The 18,434-nt window shown below is 43.7% G+C and overlaps 2 protein-coding genes across 2 annotated transcripts in view; one reads left to right on the top strand and one right to left on the bottom strand.

Annotated features, from left to right (window-relative positions):
- Nucleotides 1–153: 153 nt before the first annotated feature.
- On the top strand, nt 154–8,669 carry LOC306979310 (uncharacterized protein; the record flags this gene model as incomplete). The annotated part of the gene is made up of 3 exons (XM_079578196.1): nt 154–219; nt 4,782–5,421; nt 8,569–8,669. 2 exons carry the CDS (start codon nt 154–156, stop codon nt 5,385–5,387), a joined length of 672 nt encoding a protein of 223 aa, XP_079434322.1. The 3' UTR covers nt 5,388–5,421; nt 8,569–8,669.
- A 96-nt stretch (nt 8,670–8,765) lies between these two features.
- The window catches only part of iws1 (interacts with SUPT6H, CTD assembly factor 1), a 29,981-nt gene continuing 20,312 nt past the window's right edge, over nt 8,766–18,434 (bottom strand). Inside the window, exons 14-15 of the mRNA XM_079578182.1 lie at nt 18,106–18,217; nt 8,766–8,965 (exon numbers count right to left, since the gene is read on the bottom strand). Coding sequence (XP_079434308.1) covers nt 8,840–8,965; nt 18,106–18,217 — 238 coding nt within the window. The 3' untranslated portion in view covers nt 8,766–8,839. The remainder of the gene's footprint in view (nt 8,966–18,105; nt 18,218–18,434) is intronic.

Here is an 18,434-nt window from a genome sequence, read left to right as displayed (position 1 = left end):
CTTTACTGGTTTAAAGTGACAAGTGAGGACTTTCTGTGATTGTAAAGTGGCTCCTTCACTTGTTACAACAGACGTGTTTAAAGGCGTTTCCAGCTCGACAGAAAAATAAATGAATAAATGAATGAACTTTTAATTCTTTCTTTCCTTTGGCAGATGCAAAACGTGGTGTTTCTGCTGCTGACGACCCTCAGCGTCCTGCACGGCCTGCAGCCCCGACAGGTACCACAGCAGTACCACAGCAGTACCACAGCGGCACAGTGCTTAGCCCCGCCCCTCAGTAGCCCCGCCCCGCTGAGTTTGACCTCCAGACTCACATGACAGGAGCCTGAGCTACTGTCCAAACAGCGCCCCGCGGCATGCTGGGAAAGAACACTCCGCACACAGAGGGAAACTGCTCCTGACGAGGCCAATCTGAGGTTAAAGCCTCTGTTTGGGCCGGTTCTAGTTTCTCTCAGACCTTCTTTAACCTCTTAACTCCCGCCTGAACCGAGAGGAACTTTATCCTCACGTCAGATCTTTTTTTCCCATCATTTTTTGGTTGGGTATTCAACCTATTTTTGTAACTTTTTTGTCATTTTTTTGTCACCTTTTTCTCATTTTTTTGCCACATTTTTATCACATTTTTGGCACATTTTTATCATTTTTTTATCCAATTTTTGTCACATTTGTGTCATTTTTTTGTCACATTTTTGTCATTTTTTTGTCACATTTTTCTCATTTTTTTGCCACATTTTTATCACATTTTTGTCACATTTTTGTCATTTTTTTATCCAATTTTTGACACATTTTTGTCATTTTTTGGTCACATTTTTCTCATTTTTTTACCACATTTTTATCCAATTTTTGACACATTTTTGTCATTTTTTCGTCACATTTTTATCACATTTTTGTCACATTTTTTGGTCACATTTTAATCAAATTTTTGTCACATTTTTGTCATTTTTGTGTCATTTTTTTGTCACATTTTTGTCACATTTGTGTCATTTTTTCGTCACATTTTTGTCATTTTTTGTCACATTTTTTCTCATTTTTTTGCCACATTTTTATCAAATTTTTGGCACATTTTTGTCATTTTTTTATCAAATTTTTGACACATTTTTCTCATTTTTTTGCCACATTTTTATCCAATTTTTGCCACATTTTTGTCATTTTTTCGTCACATTTTTATCACATTTTTGTCATTTTTTGTCACATTTTAATAAAATTTTTGTCACATTTTTGTCATTTTTTTGTCAATTTCTTGTGACATTTTTGTGACATTTTTGCCACTTTTTCTCAAATTTTTCGTCCCTTTTTTGTCACATTTCCATCATTGTTTTCATCTCAGTTCTGTCTCTATTTTCACAGCTTTTTTCCAGAAGCTTTTGGATTGGGGTAAAGCCAAACTGGAGAAAATGTGCTCGGTTCAGGTGGGAGTTAAGGGGTTAAAGAGCCGTCACGCTGAGCTTTTGTTTCCTCGATGAAAACAAACCTACTTGTTATTATTGTGTCACAGGTTAAAGCAGCACTATGTAACTTATTTACCTTAATAAATCCTCTCCGTAGTCCCTCTGAGGGAAATACAACTTTCCCTGCACCGGGGCAGAGTCACCAACACGCACTAATGGAATCACGAAGAAGAAGCTAACAGGCTAACGGGCAAAGCTATCTGTGGGCTAGCACCACTTAACCTCTTAACTCCCGCCTGAACCGAGAAGATATTTTTCCTCACATCATCAGCTTTTTTTTCCATCATTTTTTTGTTGGGTATTCAACTCATTTTTGTAACTTTTTGGTCACATTTTTGTCAATTTTTTGTCAATTTTTTAATAAATTTTTTGACATTTTGTCGTAAATTTTGTATCAAATTTTGGTCATTTTTTGTCACATTTGTGTCATTTTTTTTGTCAAATTTTTGTCATTTTTTGGTCACATTTTGGTCATTTTTTTTGTCTTTTTTTTCGTCCAATTTTTATAAAATTTTGGTAATTTTTTGTCACATTTTTGTCATGTTTTTGGTCAAATTTCTGTGATTTTTTTGTGATTTTTTTTTATTTTTATTATCACATTTTTGTCAATTTTTTGTCACATTTTGGTCATTTTTTGGTCGATTTTTTAGTCATTTTTTCGTCCAATTTTTATCAAATTTTGGTAATTTTTTGTCACATTTGTTACATTTTAGTAATTTTTTGGTCAATTTTTTGTAATTTTTTTCGTCAAATTTTTGTAATTTTTTTGTAACTTTTTTGTCATTTTTTGTCAAATGTGTCACATTTTTGTCAAATTCTGTCACATTTCTGTCATTTTTTCGTCAATTTTTTATCAAATTTTGGTCATTTTTTGGTCATATTTTTTTCACGTTTTCATCACATTTTTGTAATTTTTTTGTGATTTTTTGTCCCATTTGTGTCATTTTTTTGGTCAAATTTCTGTGATTTTTTTGTGATTTTTTTTTTTTTATCACATTTTTGTCAATTTTTTTGTCACATTTTGGTCATTTTTTGTAGATTTTTTTGGTCATTTTTTTCGTCCAATTTTTATAAAATGTTGGTAATTTTTTGTCACATTTGTCACATTTTTGTCATTTTTTGGTCAAATTTTTGTAATTTTTTTGTAACTTTTTTGTCCTTTTTTGTCAAATGTTGTGTCACATTTTTGTCAAATTCTGTCATTTTTTGTGTGAAATTTTTGTCTTTTTTTGACAAATTTTTATCACATTTCTGTCATTTTTTGGTCAATTTTTTGTCATGTTTTTATCACATTTTTGTAAAAATGTTTGTCATTTTTTCGTCCATTTTTTGTCATTTTTTTCGTCCATTTTTTGTCAATTTCTTGTCAATTTCTAGTGACATTTTTGCCACTTTTTCATCATTTTTTTCTCACTTTTTGTCACATTTCCGTCATTGTTTTCGTCTCTAACGTTTACTCTCGACACCTGCAGTGGCGCTGACGGCCTCTAGGGGCAGGAGTCACTGTCTGAAAGTAAGAAGGTCCGCGTGAGTTTCCTGCTCCCGCTGCTTGCTCTGTTTACTCTGAAACCGGATCAGCTGACTGTCACGTGACAGACAGGAAGTGAGAGCCCCAGCGTGAGCCAATCAAAACATTTCCCCGTGAGAGAGGCAACGGTTCCCACGGCAACGGAAAGCGACAACGTACTATAGATTGGGAAATACATTTTTTCACTCTTTTTAGCCATTTTCTGGTGGAATATGAACTCATTTATCACATACAAATAAAGTCAAGTGTAAATCGGGCCCATTTGGATATTTTCTCACAGCAGATTGTTCAGTAAAAGTGAAAAAACGGCAGTTGCTAGCTAACCGTTAGCATTAGCCCGATGCTAACATGTAGCATCAAGTTAGCATTCTCCGTTTTTTATGTATTTATGGGCTGTTGAACCACTTTCTCCTCTCCATGTCGTTTTATCTTTATTTAGTAGAAACTATATTCATAATTGAGCGTTTGTAAACCTCTTATCACCCGCCTAAACCAAACGCATTCTGTCCTCTTTTGACTGTGTAACACCTCATTTGAAAGCTAAGACCCACAAAACTAACCTTTTTCCACGCGTTGTTGCTGTGTTGTGTCACCTTTTTTATGTTTTTTTTTTTTTTCCATTTTTGTCACATTTTTGTTGAATTTTTGTCACTTTTTTGTTGAATTTTTGTCACTTTTTTGTTGAATTTTTGTCACTTTTTTGTTGAATTTTTGTCACATTTTTGTTGAATTTTTGTCACATTTTTGTCACATTTTTGTTGAATTTTTGTCACATTTTTGTCACTTTTTTGTTGAATTTTTGTTGAATTTTTTGTAATTTTTTTGTTGAATTTTTTGTAATTTTTTTGTTGAATTTTTGTCACATTTTTGTTGAATTTTTGTCACTTTTTTGTTGAATTTTTTGTAATTTTTTTGTTGAATTTTTGTCACATTTTTGTTGAATTTTTGTCACTTTTTTTGTTGAATTTTTGTCACTTTTTTGTTGAGTTTTTGTCACATTTTTGTTGAATTTTTGTCACTTTTTTGTTGAATTTTTGTCACTTTTTTGTTGAATTTTTGTCACATTTTTGTTGAATTTTTGTCACATTTTTGTTGAATTTTTGTCACTTTTTTGTTGAATTTTTGTCACTTTTTAGTTGAATTTTTGTCACATTTTTGTTGAATTTTTGTCACATTTTTGTTGAATTTTTGTAATTTTTTTGTTGAATTTTTGTCACATTTTTGTCGCATTTTTGTCACATTTTTGTTGAATTTTTGTCACATTTTTGGTGCTTTTTTCCCAAGCATCTTTTTGATTAGGGTAAAGCCAAACTGGAGAAAATGGGATCCGTTCAGGTGGGAGTTAAGGGGTTAAAGTAGTTTTTGAATAATTAGAGAAAGTTTAGATTTTTTTCCAAATCGTTTTCCCCCTTAATTGTTTTGAAACGTGACCATATATGGGCGATTCCAGAGATGCCGTCTGTATCTATTATCGGTTTTGCAGCTACGATTGTCGACTTTAGACGAGGAGGTTTAAATGAACCAAGCACATGTTCTCCAGTTTGGCTTTACCCAAATCTAAAAGCTTCTTATTAGTCAAAATGGCAACACAAATGAGGATGAAAATGCAACAAAAAAGTGACAAAAAAGTGGCAACAACGCAAGGAAATATCTCCATTTAGATGAGTTTTGTTGGTCTTAGCTTTCAAATGAGGCTTTACACTGGCCTATAGGCTGTGACCTTTTAGATTTGGGTGAAGCCGAACTGGAGAAAATGCACTTGGATCAGAGGGTAAGAGGTTTTAAATTAGACTTTTGTGTTTCAGCCCAAACACGCTGTGGAGTGTCCAGAGTCCAGTCCAGAGTCCAGCCCAGAGTCCAGTCCAGAGTCCAGCCCAGAGTCCAGTCCAGAGTCCAGTCCAGAGTCCAGCCCAGAGTCCAGTCCAGAGTCCAGCCCAGAGTCCAGCCCAGAGTCCAGCCCAGAGTCCAGCCCAGAGTCCAGTCCAGAGTCCAGTCCAGAGTCCAGTCCAGAGTCCAGCCCAGAGTCCAGTCCAGAGTCCAGTCCAGAGTCCAGTCCAGAGTCCAGCCCAGAGTCCAGCCCAGAGTCCAGCCCAGAGTCCAGTCCAGAGTCCAGTCCACACTCCAGCCCAGAGTCCAGTCCGGGCTCCAAGGGGAAGTGGGCGGGGCTGGCGGAGAAGCTGCTGCGATTGGACGAGCTGCGGCGTGAGGAGAACGACGTGATGGAGCCGAAGAAGAAGAGGGGCTTCACGGGGAACAGCGCCCCCCTGGACCGCCTGTCCGCGGGCGGCAGCAGCATGGAGTCCACCCAGACCCACAAGAGCCCCAAAGCCTCCGAGCCGCCGCGGAGGAAGGCCAGCCCCCCGCCCATCGACCGCATCGGGACCGCCCGTCTCCCGGGGAACAAGGGCTAGGCCACGCCCACCGCGCACCTTTCCACAGGTGAGAGTCCGTACACAAGCACATTTTCTCCAAGTCTAAAAGCTTCTTGAAAAAAGTGTCAAAACAGCAACAAAATGAGACAAAAACGCAATAAAAAAAGTGACAAAAAGTGATGGAAAAAGATCAGCTTTGATGAGTTTTGAAGGTCTTAGCTTTCAAATAAGGCATTAGTCTGGCCTATAGGCTGTGAGCTCAGCAAAGCTAAATGTGGGCTAGCACCACTTAACCTCTTAACTCCCGCCTGAACCGAGAGGAACTTCTTCCTCACGTCATCAGATTTTTTTTTCCATCCTTTTTTTGTTGGGTATTCAACTCATTTTTGTAGCTTTTTTGTCTTTTTTTTTTTTTTTTTTTTTTGTCACATTTTCAGATTTTTGTCTTTTTTTTTGTCACATTTTTGTTATTTTTTTGTCACATTTTTGTCATTTTTTGTCACATTTTTGTCACATTTTTTGTCACATTTTTGTTATTTTTTTGTAATATTTTTGTCAATTTTTTGTCACATTTTTGCCACTTTTTCGTCACTTTTTTGTCAATGTTTTCTCACTCTTGTCATATTTCCATTATTGTTTTCGTCTCAGTTTTGTTGCTATTTTCACACACACGACTCAGGGGAACTGGGGCAAACATGACTTTACAGCAGATACAAATGGTTAGGGTTTGTTTTGGTTTTCTTTTTTAGAATACAGGATTTTCAATATTTTTTGGGAATTGTAATAATAATTTTCCATATATTATGTTTTTAGTACATATTTGAGTTTTTAGGATATGATATAACTCTTACCTGCAGCAGAAGTCTGAAGTTCTGTCTAAAGCAGAAGCTCCATGACTTCCTTCTTCACTTCTCAGTCTGTGACTGAAGAGCAATGAGGCCTCAGCCTTTTTACTGCAAACAAAGAGCTCACTGTATTTAGCATCATGTTACTGTCACTCATGGTGTCTGACCTAAAGTCTAAGTCTGAAGAAAGTCAACTCACATTTACACTGAGGAGGTTGGAAGGGCGCCCCCTTGTGTCACCTTGCATTCAAATGCCCGGAACATACAAGGGTTAAAGGTGCAACACAAGGGTTAAAGGTGCATTATGCAACTTTATGTTTTCATGTTCAGCATCTAAGGCCAAACCAACTTTTTTCTGCTGATAAACATGTTCCCTCCTCATTTAAAGTCATTTTAGTGCAAACATGTATTTTGCACCGATATACTGTAGGCTAAACCAGTGGTTCTCAACCTGGGGACCCCATAGGGGTCGCGAGACAAATTTGGGGGGTCGCCAGATCATTTAGATAAAATATACATATTTTTGTTAGTGTATAATCTAATGTTTTATTGTAGCATGTGTTTGCTATTGCCATTATTTGTTTGTAGTTTCAGGAATTTTATTTCTGCTATTTATTTTTTTTATGTTTAACTTTTTGTTTATTGACAAGTCAGAACAACAAGTTACAACAAAGGTCTTTAATTCCCCCCCCCCCAAAAAAAAAACATTAACCCCCCCGAAAATAAATAAATAAAATTAAGACACATGAAAAATAATAATAATAATAATAATAACTAGAAATGCAATGGCTGCGCCATTGCGATTGACTGCGAAATTGCGGGAAGCAAATGCAGAAATTGCATAAACGGTTCAAATTGCATAAATTGCTTAATTTGCATAAACTGGTAAAATGCATAAAATGTCATGTTGCATAAACTGTATAAACTGCATAAAGTGGTAAAATGCATGAATGGGTTAATTTGCATAAATTATGTAAATTGCATAAACTCTTTAAAATTCATAAATCCTAAATGGCATAAACTCTTAAGTTGCATAAACACTTTAAAATGCATTAACTGGTTAAATCCCATAAAGTGGTTAATTTGCATAAATTACTAATGTTGCATAAACTTCTTAAATTCCATAAACTGGTCAAACTGTTGAAATGGCCTCAGTGCTTGATTGGCAGAAGCACAAATGGCTGAAAGGCGGAGTTTCCCCATTGGCTGGATTCCCCCATACACACCAATGCAAACATTTCAAACTCTCGTATAAAAAAACTGGAAAACTGCAGAAGGACAATTTTTTCTCAAAACCCACAAGTTGCATAAGCTGAACATGCACAAAGTGCAGAAATTGCATAAAATGCAGAAAAAAGTGCAGAAAAGCATGGATTTGCGGCAGCCCCATTATAAGTCAATGGGAAAAATCTCTGACATTTTGGCCGATTGCGGAAAAACCATAAGTTGCAGAAGTCTCAAAAGTAACAGCACCTTCTCCTCAACATGCGGAACGTTTTGATGCATAACTTGCATAAATTGCACAAAGCATGAAGGTGCTGAAAGCCGGAGAAAATCGGGAAAAAGATGGAAGAGGAATAATAATAAAGAACATGAAAACCAATAATTGACTGCGGAAGAATTCCGCAGTCAATCAATTAAAAATGCGGTCCTGAACAATAATTAATGGGGGGTCACGGCTCCAAAAGGTTGAGAACCACTGGGCTAAACCGTCTAACACTGTGACTGTACTGCCCCCTTCTGGTTAAAGAGTATATGGAATTTTGATCTCATGCATCAACATTTCAAACTGCGGGTGGAGTTTAGTCTTTAGTGCCACTTTAAAGGAAAGTCCCACTAAGATCAAGAATCTCATTTCCAGAGGGAAACTATTGTACATGTTTTTAGTGGTAGGGAAACACACCCTCAGGTTTATCAGGGTTTCTGGATGAATTTATGTCATTTTTTGTTGAATTTTTGTCTTTTTTTTGGTCACTTTTTTGTTGAATTTGTCGTTTTTTGTTGAATTTTTGTCACATTTAGTTGAATTTTTGTCACTTTTTTGTTGAATTTTTGTCATTTTTTGTTGAATTTGTCGTTTTTTGTTGAATTTTTGTCACATTTAGTTGAATTTTTGTCATTTTTTTGTTGAATTTTTGTCATTTTTTGTTGAATTTGTCATTTTTTGTTGAATTTTTGTCATTTTTTGTTGAATTTTTGTCACATTTTTGTTGATTTTTTGTCATTTTTTGTCATTTTTTTGTTGAATTTTTGTCATTTTTTGTTGAATTTTTGTCACATTTTTGTCGCGTTTACATCTTGAAGACGTGTCTTTCAAACATCTCACTCCGTCTGTCACTTTTCCAAACTGACCGACTGACCTTCTTCATTTTCAGGACTCCTCTTTCCTGTCGCTGAGCCGTGGCGCCCCCTGCTGACTGTGACCGGAGGTGACCCTCGCCTCGACGCTTCTGACGCTGCTCCTGCTTTCAAGGCTTTAACTTTGAATAAACATGATGAAAAGAACAGTCGTCACTCGTTTATTACTCTGGAGAAAACAATAAATCCCAGACGGAGTTTTACATAAAGCACTGTTTATTCCACAGTCGACGTCATAATTATAATAACAACAATATCCCAGAAACAGAAAAAAAGAAAAGTTTAAAATCACAGGGGCATCTTGTTCCCCTCCACGCTGATCTTCACCGCGTGGCCCGTCTTCGAAAGGCGCCGGATGTCCTGGAATCTGCGCATCTGTTTGTCCACGCGAGAGAGGCCCTTCTTCATCGGCCCCTGGAGGGAGGAGAGAGAGGGTTAGAGAGAGAGAGAGGCCCCTGGAGGGAGAAGAGAGAGGGTTAGAGAGAGAGAGGGTTAGAGAGAGAGAGAGAGGGTTAGAGAGAGAGAGGGTTAGAGAGAGAGAGAGGCTCCTGGAGGGAGAAGAGAGAGGGTTAGAGAGAGAAGAGAGAGGGTTAGAGAGAGAGAGAGAGGGTTAGCGAGAGAAGAGAGGCCCCTGGAGAGAGAGAGAGAGGGTTAGAGAGAGAAGAGAGAGAGAGGGTTAGAGAGAGAAGAGAGAGAGAGGCTCCTGGAGAGAGAAGAGAGAGAGAGGGTTAGAGAGAGAAGAGAGAGAGAGGGTTAGAGAGAGAGAGAGGGTTAGAGAGAGAAGAGAGAGAGAGGGTTAGAGAGAGAGAGAGAGAGGGTTAGAGAGAGAAGAGAGAGAGAGGGTTAGAGAGAGAGAGAGGCTCCTGGAGAGAGAAGAGGGAGGGTTAGAGAGAGAAGAGAGAGGGTTAGAGAGAGAGAGAGGGTTAGAGAGAGAGAGAGAGGGTTAGAGAGAGAGAGAGGGTTAGAGAGAGAGAGAGGGTTAGAGAGAGAGAGAGGCTCCTGGAGAGAGAAGAGAGAGGGTTAGAGAGAGAGAGAGGCTCCTGGAGAGAGAAGAGAGAGGGTTAGAGAGAGAGAGAGGGTTAGAGAGAGAAGAGAGAGAGAGGGTTAGAGAGAGAGAGAGAGAGGGTTAGAGAGAGAAGAGAGAGAGAGGGTTAGAGAGAGAGAGAGGCTCCTGGAGAGAGAAGAGGGAGGGTTAGAGAGAGAAGAGAGAGGGTTAGAGAGAGAGAGAGGGTTAGAGAGAGAAGAGAGAGAGAGGGTTAGAGAGAGAGAGAGAGAGGGTTAGAGAGAGAAGAGAGAGAGAGGGTTAGAGAGAGAGAGAGGCTCCTGGAGAGAGAAGAGGGAGGGTTAGAGAGAGAAGAGAGAGGGTTAGAGAGAGAGAGAGGGTTAGAGAGAGAGAGAGAGGGTTAGAGAGAGAGAGAGGGTTAGAGAGAGAGAGAGGGTTAGAGAGAGAGAGAGGCTCCTGGAGAGAGAAGAGAGAGGGTTAGAGAGAGAGAGAGGCTCCTGGAGAGAGAAGAGAGAGGGTTAGAGAGAGAGAGAGAGGGTTAGAGAGAGAGAGAGGGTTAGAGAGAGAGAGAGGGTTAGAGAGAGAGAGAGGCTCCTGGAGAGAGAAGAGAGAGGGTTAGAGAGAGAGAGAGGCTCCTGGAGAGAGAAGAGAGAGGGTTAGAGAGAGAGAGAGGGTTAGAGAGAGAGAGAGGCCCCTGGAGGGAGAAGAGAGAGGGTTAGAGAGAGAGAGAGAGAGGGTTAGAGAGAGAGAGAGGCTCCTGGAGAGAGAAGAGAGAGGGTTAGAGAGAGAGAGAGGCCCCTGGAGGGAGAAGAGAGAGGGTTAGAGAGAGAGAGAGAGAGGGTTAGAGAGAGAGAGAGGCTCCTGGAGAGAGAAGAGAGAGGGTTAGAGAGAGAGAGAGGCCCCTGGAGGGAGAAGAGAGAGGGTTAGAGAGAGAGAGAGAGAGGGTTAGAGAGAGAGAGAGGGTTAGAGAGAGAGAGAGGCCCCTGGAGAGAGAAGAGGGAGGGTTAGAGAGAGAAGAGAGAGGGTTAGAGAGAGAGAGAGGCCCCTGGAGTAGGGCTGCTCGATTATTGAAAAAATAATAATCACGATTATTTTTGTCATAATTGAAATCACGATTATTCAAACGATTATTTGTTAAAAAAATCCATCAAAAAAAGGGGCAAAAATCCATCAAAAAAATTGACAAAAATCCATCAAAAAAGTGACAAAAATCCATCAAAAAAGTGACAAAAAGCCATCAAAAAAAATGACAAAAATCCATTAAATAAAAGACAAAAATGCAGCAAAAAAAAGTTACAAAAATCCATAAAAAAGTGACAAAAATCCAGCTAAAAATTGACAAAAATCCATAAAAAAGTGACAAAAATCCAGCTAAAAATTGACAAAAATCCATCAAAAAAGTGACAAAAATCCATCAAAAAAGTGACAAAAAGCCATCAAAAAAGTGACAAAAAGCCATCAAAAAAGTGACAAAAATCCATCAAAAAAATGACAAAAATCCATCAAAAAATTTGACAAAAATCCAGCAAAAAAAGACAAAAAATTAAAAATTAGAAAAAAAAATGTGAAAAAAACAATTATAATCGATTTTTTGCGATTATGCTAATTTTGTAATCGTTTACTGTTGTAATCGAAATCGTAATCGAATTTCGATTAATGCACAGCCCTACCCTGGAGAGAGAAGAGAGAGGGTTAGAGAGAGAGAGGCCCCTGCAGGGAGGAGAGAGAGGGTTAGAGAGAGAGAGAGGGTTAGAGAGAGAGAGGCTCCTGGAGAGAGAAGAGAGAGGGTTAGAGAGAGAGAGAGGCTCCTGGAGGGAGGAGAGAGAGGGTTAGAGAGAGAGAGAGAGGGTTAGAGAGAGAAGAGAGAGGGTTAGAGAGAGAGAGAGGCTCCTGGAGAGAGAAGAGAGAGGGTTAGAGAGAGCAGAGAGAGGGTTAGAGAGAGAGAGAGGCTCCTGGAGGGAGAAGAGAGAGGGTTAGAGAGAGAAGAGAGAGAGGGTTAGAGAGAGAAGAGAGGCCCCTGGAGAGAGAAGAGAGAGGGTTAGAGAGAGAGAGAGGCTCCTGGAGAGAGAAGAGAGAGGGTTAGAGAGAGAGAGGCTCATGGAGGGAGAAGAGGGAGGGTTAGAGAGAGAAGAGAGAGGGTTAGAGAGAGAGAGAGGCTCCTGGAGGGAGAAGAGGGAGGGTTAGAGAGAGAAGAGAGAGGGTTAGAGAGAGAGAGAGGCTCCTGGAGAGAGAAGAGAGAGGGTTAGAGAGAGAGAGGCTCATGGAGGGAGAAGAGGGAGGGTTAGAGAGAGAAGAGAGAGGGTTAGAGAGAGAGAGAGGCTCCTGGAGGGAGAAGAGGGAGGGTTAGAGAGAGAGAGAGGCTCCTGGAGAGAGAAGAGAGAGGGTTAGAGAGAGAAGAGAGAGGGTTAGAGAGAGAGAGAGGCTCCTGGAGGGAGAAGAGGGAGGGTTAGAGAGAGAAGAGAGAGGGTTAGAGAGAGAGAGAGGCTCCTGGAGGGAGAAGAGAGAGGGTTAGAGAGAGAAGAGAGAGGGTTAGAGAGAGAAGAGAGAGGGTTAGAGAGAGAGAGAGGCTCCTGGAGAGAGAAGAGAGAGGGTTAGAGAGAGAAGAGAGAGGGTTAGAGAGAGAGAGAGGCTCCTGGAGGGAGAAGAGAGAGGGTTAGAGAGAGAAGAGAGAGAGGGTTAGAGAGAGAAGAGAGGCCCCTGGAGAGAGAAGAGAGAGGGTTAGAGAGAGAGAGGCTCATGGAGGGAGAAGAGGGAGGGTTAGAGAGAGAAGAGAGAGGGTTAGAGAGAGAGAGAGGCTCCTGGAGGGAGAAGAGGGAGGGTTAGAGAGAGAGAGAGGCTCCTGGAGAGAGAAGAGAGAGGGTTAGAGAGAGAGAGGCCCCTGGAGGGAGAAGAGAGAGGGTTAGAGAGAGAGAGAGGCTCCTGGAGAGAGAAGAGAGAGGGTTAGAGAGAGAGAGAGGCTCCTGGAGGGAGAAGAGGGAGGGTTAGAGAGAGAGAGGCTCCTGGAGAGAGAAGAGAGAGGGTTAGAGAGAGAGAGGCTCATGGAGGGAGAAGAGGGAGGGTTAGAGAGAGAAGAGAGAGGGTTAGAGAGAGAGAGAGGCTCCTGGAGGGAGAAGAGAGAGGGTTAGAGAGAGAGAGAGGCCCCTGGAGAGAGAAGAGAGAGGGTTAGAGAGAGAAGAGAGAGGGTTAGAGAGAGAGAGAGGCTCATGGAGGGAGAAGAGGGAGGGTTAGAGAGAGAGAGAGGCTCCTGGAGAGAGAAGAGAGAGGGTTAGAGAGAGAGAGGCCCCTGGAGGGAGAAGAGAGAGGGTTAGAGAGAGAGAGGCTCATGGAGGGAGAAGAGAGAGGGTTAGACAGAGAGAGAGGGTTAGAGAGAGAGAGAGGCTCCTGGAGGGAGAAGAGAGAGGGTTAGAGAGAGAAGAGAGAGGGTTAGAGAGAGAGAAGAGAGAGGGTTAGAGAGAGAGAGAGGCTCCTGGAGAGAGGAGAGAGAGGGTTAGAGAGAGAGAGAGAGGCTCCTGGAGAGAGAAGAGAGAGGGTTAGAGAGAGAGAGAGGCTCCTGGAGAGAGGAGAGAGAGGGTTAGAGAGAGAGAGAAGCCCCTGGAGGGAGAAGAGAGAGGGTTAGAGAGAGAGAGAGGCCCATGGAGGGAGAAGAGAGAGGGTTAGAGAGAGAGAGAGGCCCCTGGAGGGAGGAGAGAGAGGGTGAGAGAGAGAGAGAGGCTCCTGGAGGGAGAAGAGAGAGGGTTAGACAGAGAGAGAGGGTTAGAGAGAGAGAGAGGCTCCTGGAGGGAGAAGAGAGAGGGTTAGAGAGAGAGAGAGAGGCTCCTGGAGAGAGAAGAGAGAGGGTTAGAGAGAGAGAGGCTCATGGAGGGAGAAGAGGGAGGGTTAGAGAGAGAAGAGAGAGGGTTAGAGAGAGAGAGAGGCTCCTGGAGGGAGAAGAGGGAGGGTTAGAGAGAGAAGAGAGGCCCCTGGAGAGAGAAGAGAGGCCCCTGGAGAGAGAAGAGAGAGGGTTAGAGAGAGAGAGAGAGGCTCCTGGAGAGAGAAGAGAGAGGGTTAGAGAGAGAGAGGCTCATGGAGGGAGAAGAGGGAGGGTTAGAGAGAGAGAGAGGCTCCTGGAGGGAGAAGAGGGAGGGTTAGAGAGAGAGAGAGGCTCCTGGAGAGAGAAGAGAGAGGGTTAGAGAGAGAGAGGCCCCTGGAGGGAGAAGAGAGAGGGTTAGAGAGAGAGAGAGGCTCCTGGAGAGAGAAGAGAGAGGGTTAGAGAGAGAGAGAGGCTCCTGGAGGGAGAAGAGGGAGGGTTAGAGAGAGAGAGGCTCCTGGAGAGAGAAGAGAGAGGGTTAGAGAGAGAGAGGCTCATGGAGGGAGAAGAGGGAGGGTTAGAGAGAGAAGAGAGAGGGTTAGAGAGAGAGAGAGGCTCCTGGAGGGAGAAGAGAGAGGGTTAGAGAGAGAGAGAGGCTCATGGAGGGAGAAGAGGGAGGGTTAGAGAGAGAGAGAGGCTCCTGGAGAGAGAAGAGAGAGGGTTAGAGAGAGAGAGGCCCCTGGAGGGAGAAGAGAGAGGGTTAGAGAGAGAGAGGCTCATGGAGGGAGAAGAGGGAGGGTTAGAGAGAGAAGAGAGAGGGTTAGAGAGAGAGAAGAGAGAGGGTTAGAGAGAGAGAGAGGCTCCTGGAGAGAGAAGAGAGAGGGTTAGAGAGAGAGAGAGGCTCCTGGAGAGAGAAGAGAGAGGGTTAGAGAGAGAGAGGCTCCTGGAGAGAGAAGAGAGAGGGTTAGAGAGAGAGAGGCTCATGGAGGGAGAAGAGGGAGGGTTAGAGAGAGAGAGAGGCTCCTGGAGAGAGAAGAGAGAGGGTTAGAGAGAGAGAGGCCCCTGGAGGGAGGAGAGAGAGGGTTAGAGAGAGAGAGAAGCCCCTGGAGGGAGAAGAGAGAGGGTTAGAGAGAGAGAGAGGCCCCTGGAGGGAGAAGAGAGAGGGTTAGAGAGAGAGAGAGGCCCCTGGAGGGAGGAGAGAGAGGGTGAGAGAGAGAGAGAGGCTCCTGGAGGGAGAAGAGAGAGGGTTAGACAGAGAGAGAGGGTGAGGGTGAGCTGTTCCCACAGGACACAGGTGTTATTTGTAACATTAGTGTTTGTGGTGAAGGAGCTGCTGAAGTCTGATGATCCAGAGCTGATTCTCCTGTAACTCCACAAACCTTTGACCTCAGCTTTAAACCAGTGCAGCAGAGGCTCCACAAACATGACACACCTCAGAAAGAACTTAACCTGTCAGTCTAAAACGCTGCAAACCCCAGTTCAAACCAACCCACACCAGGACACACGGAACAGGAACTCTGAGCACACTTTCAAAAACAGCAGAAAAAGACGTGCATTTGCTCCAGAAGGTCACACGGTGCTGCTTTAACTGCGCAACCTCAGCTTTATTTAGGCCTAAACACCAGCTCCGTCCCTACTGAGGCTGTAACTGTGCAGAATTATTAAACTTAACGATATCATCTATGGCGATGATTCACAAGGAGCCGGAGGGCCAAACAAAACTGTTCTGAGGGTCACATTTGGCCCACAGGCCTCACTTTGGGCACCTCTGAGAGGTCATGTACTGTGATCTGTCCTGACCTCAGCACCAACGCATGGAGTCTAAAGCAGACTAAAGCAGACCTCATTTAGTCCACTGCACACGTCAGGAACATGCTTCAGAAAAGCACATGCTCTGTAGGACACACTCTCTGTAAGACACACTCTCTGTAAGACACACTCTCTGTAGGACACACTCTCTGTAGGACACACTCTCTGTAGGACACACTCTCTGTAGGACACACTCTCTGTAGGACACACTCTCTGTAAGACACACTCTCTGTAGGACACACTCTCTGTAAGACACACTCTCTGTAAGACACACTCTCTGTAAGACACACTCTCTGTAGGACACACTCTCTGTAGGACACACTCTGTAGGACACACACTCTGTAGGACACACACTCTGTAAGACACACTCTCTGTAAGACACACTCTCTGTAAGACACACTCTCTGTAGGACACACTCTCTGTAGGACACACTCTCTGTAGGACACACTCTCTGTAGGACACACTCTGTAGGACACACACTCTGTAGGACACACTCTCTGTAAGACACACTCTCTGTAGGACACACTCTCTGTAGGACACACTCTCTGTAGGACACACTCTCTGTAAGACACACTCTCTGTAGGACACACTCTCTGTAGGACACACTCTCTGTAGGACACACTCTGTAGGACACACACTCTGTAGGACACACACTCTGTAGGACACACTCTCTGTAGGACACACTCTCTGTAGGACACACTCTCTGTAGGACACACTCTCTGTAGGACACACTCTCTGTAGGACACACTCTCTGTAGGACACACTCTGTAGGACACACACTCTGTAGGACACTCTCTCTGTAGGACACTCTCTCTGTAGGACACACTCTGTAGGACACACTCTCTGTAGGACACACTCTCTGTAGGACACACTCTCTGTAGGACACACGCTCTGTAGGACACACGCTCTGTAGGACACGCTCTCTGTAGGACACGCTCTCTGTAGGACACGCTCTCTGTCGGACACTCTCTCTGTAGGACACGCTCTCTGTAGGACACGCTCTCTGTAGGACACGCTCTCTGTAGGACACGCTCTCTGTAGGACACTCTCTGTAGGACACACTCTCTGTAGGACACACTCTCTGTAGGACACGCTCTCTGTAGGACACGCTCTCTGTAGGACACACTCTCTGTAGGACACACTCTCTGTAGGACACACTCTCTGTAGGACACACGCTCTGTAGGACACACGCTCTGTAGGACACACTCTCTGTAGGACACACTCTCTGTAGGACACACTCTCTGTAGGACACACTCTCTGTAGGACACACTCTCTGTAGGACACACTCTCTGTAGGACACACTCTCTGTAAGACACACTCTCTGTAGGACACACTCTCTGTAAGACACACTCTCTGTAGGACACACTCTCTGTAGGACACACGCTCTGTAGGACACACTCTCTGTAGGACACACTCTCTGTAGGACACACTCTCTGTAGGACACACTCTCTGTAGGACACACTCTCTGTAAGACACACTCTCTGTAGGACACACTCTCTGTAGGACACACGCTCTGTAGGACACACTCTCTGTAAGACACACTCTCTGTAGGACACACTCTCTGTAGGACACACGCTCTGTAGGACACACTCTCTGTAGGACACACTCTGTAGGACACACTCTGTAGGACACACTCTGTAGGACACACTCTCTGTAGGACACACGCTCTGTAGGACACACTCTCTGTAGGACACACTCTGTAGGACACACTCTGTAGGACACACTCTCTGTAGGACACACGCTCTGTAGGACACACTCTCTGTAGGACACACTCTGTAGGACACACTCTGTAGGACACACTCTCTGTAGGACACACTCTGTAGGACACACTCTGTAGGACACACTCTGTAGGACACTCTGTAGGACACACTCTGTAGGACACACTCTCTGTAGGACACACTCTGTAGGACACACTCTGTAGGACACTCTCTGTAGGACACACTCTCTGTAGGACACACGCTCTGTAGGACACACGCTCTGTAGGACACACTCTCTGTAGGACACTCTCTGTAGGACACTCTCTGTAGGACACTCTCTGTAGGACACACTCTCTGTAGGACACACGCTCTGTAGGACACACGCTCTGTAGGACACACTCTCTGTAGGACACACTCTCTGTAGGACACACACGCTCTGTAGGACACACGCTCTGTAGGACACACGCTCTGTAGGACACACGCTCTGTAGGACACACGCTCTGTAGGACACACTCTCTGTAGGACACACTCTCTGTAGGACACACGCTCTGTAGGACACACTCTCTGTAGGACACACTCTCTGTAGGACACACTCTCTGTAGGACACTCTCTCTGTAGGACACACTCTCTGTAGGACACACTCTCTGTAGGACACACTCTCTGTAGGACACTCTCTGTAGGACACACTCTCTGTAGGACACACTCTCTGTAGGACACACGCTCTGTAGGACACACTCTCTGTAGGACACTCTCTCTGTAGGACACACTCTCTGTAGGACACACTGCACTCCAGCTCAGAGCAGCCTCATGCAGTGTGACTTACGGCCCTGTGGGGGGCGCTACAGGGGCATGCGGTTGCCCTCGATGCTGATCTTCACCGCCCCCTGTGGCTTCTTCTGTTTCCGCTCCTCAGCGAAGCGCCGCTTGTGTTTCTCCAACAGACTCATTCCTTTCCTCACGTTCTGAGTCAATTAAAGCAGAGTTGGTTCAGATTATTCCTGCTTCCTGTTTAAAGGCTTCAGGGAGTGCCAGTGCACGTACGTGCACGTGTATGGGCGTTCACGAGCGTGCACGTTTATGTGCACCTATGAAGACAACAACTTAAGTACACAAACAAGTCGTATGTTTTGTACAAACATGATAAGTTGCTGATGCTCATTTCCTTCTAATCTGTATCATTTCTGAAGGAAAAAAAGTTCAAATGCACCAAAAGTGACCGAGGTGAGAACAGAGACTGAGTGTTTGTTCCTGCACTGACCCGGCTGGAGTCTCCCTCCACGTTCCACTTGGGCCGAACCACGTAGTCTTTGTTGGACGGCATCGGGACCCGCGCCCTCGCACAGAAGCCGGGGTCACCGGGGCGGAGCGCTCTGGGGGGCACAGAGGGAAGGGGAGAGTTCAGTTAAACACATGCTTTAATCTGTTAACCTCCACCTGAACCGAGCACATGTTCTCCAGTTCAGCTTTACCCGAATCTAAAAGCTTCTTAGAAAAAATGCATGAAAATAGCAACAAATCGAGATGAAAACGAGTATAACGCATCAAAGCCTGACAAAAAATGTAATGAAAAAGTGTCAAAAATGTGAT

This window comes from Gobius niger (assembly GCF_951799975.1).
Source record: "Gobius niger genome assembly, chromosome: 1".
NCBI classification, from domain to species: Eukaryota; Metazoa; Chordata; class Actinopteri; order Gobiiformes; family Gobiidae; genus Gobius; species Gobius niger.
The sequence above is the reverse complement of the archived record's forward strand: the minus strand, read 5'-3'. Positions and strand labels throughout refer to the sequence as shown.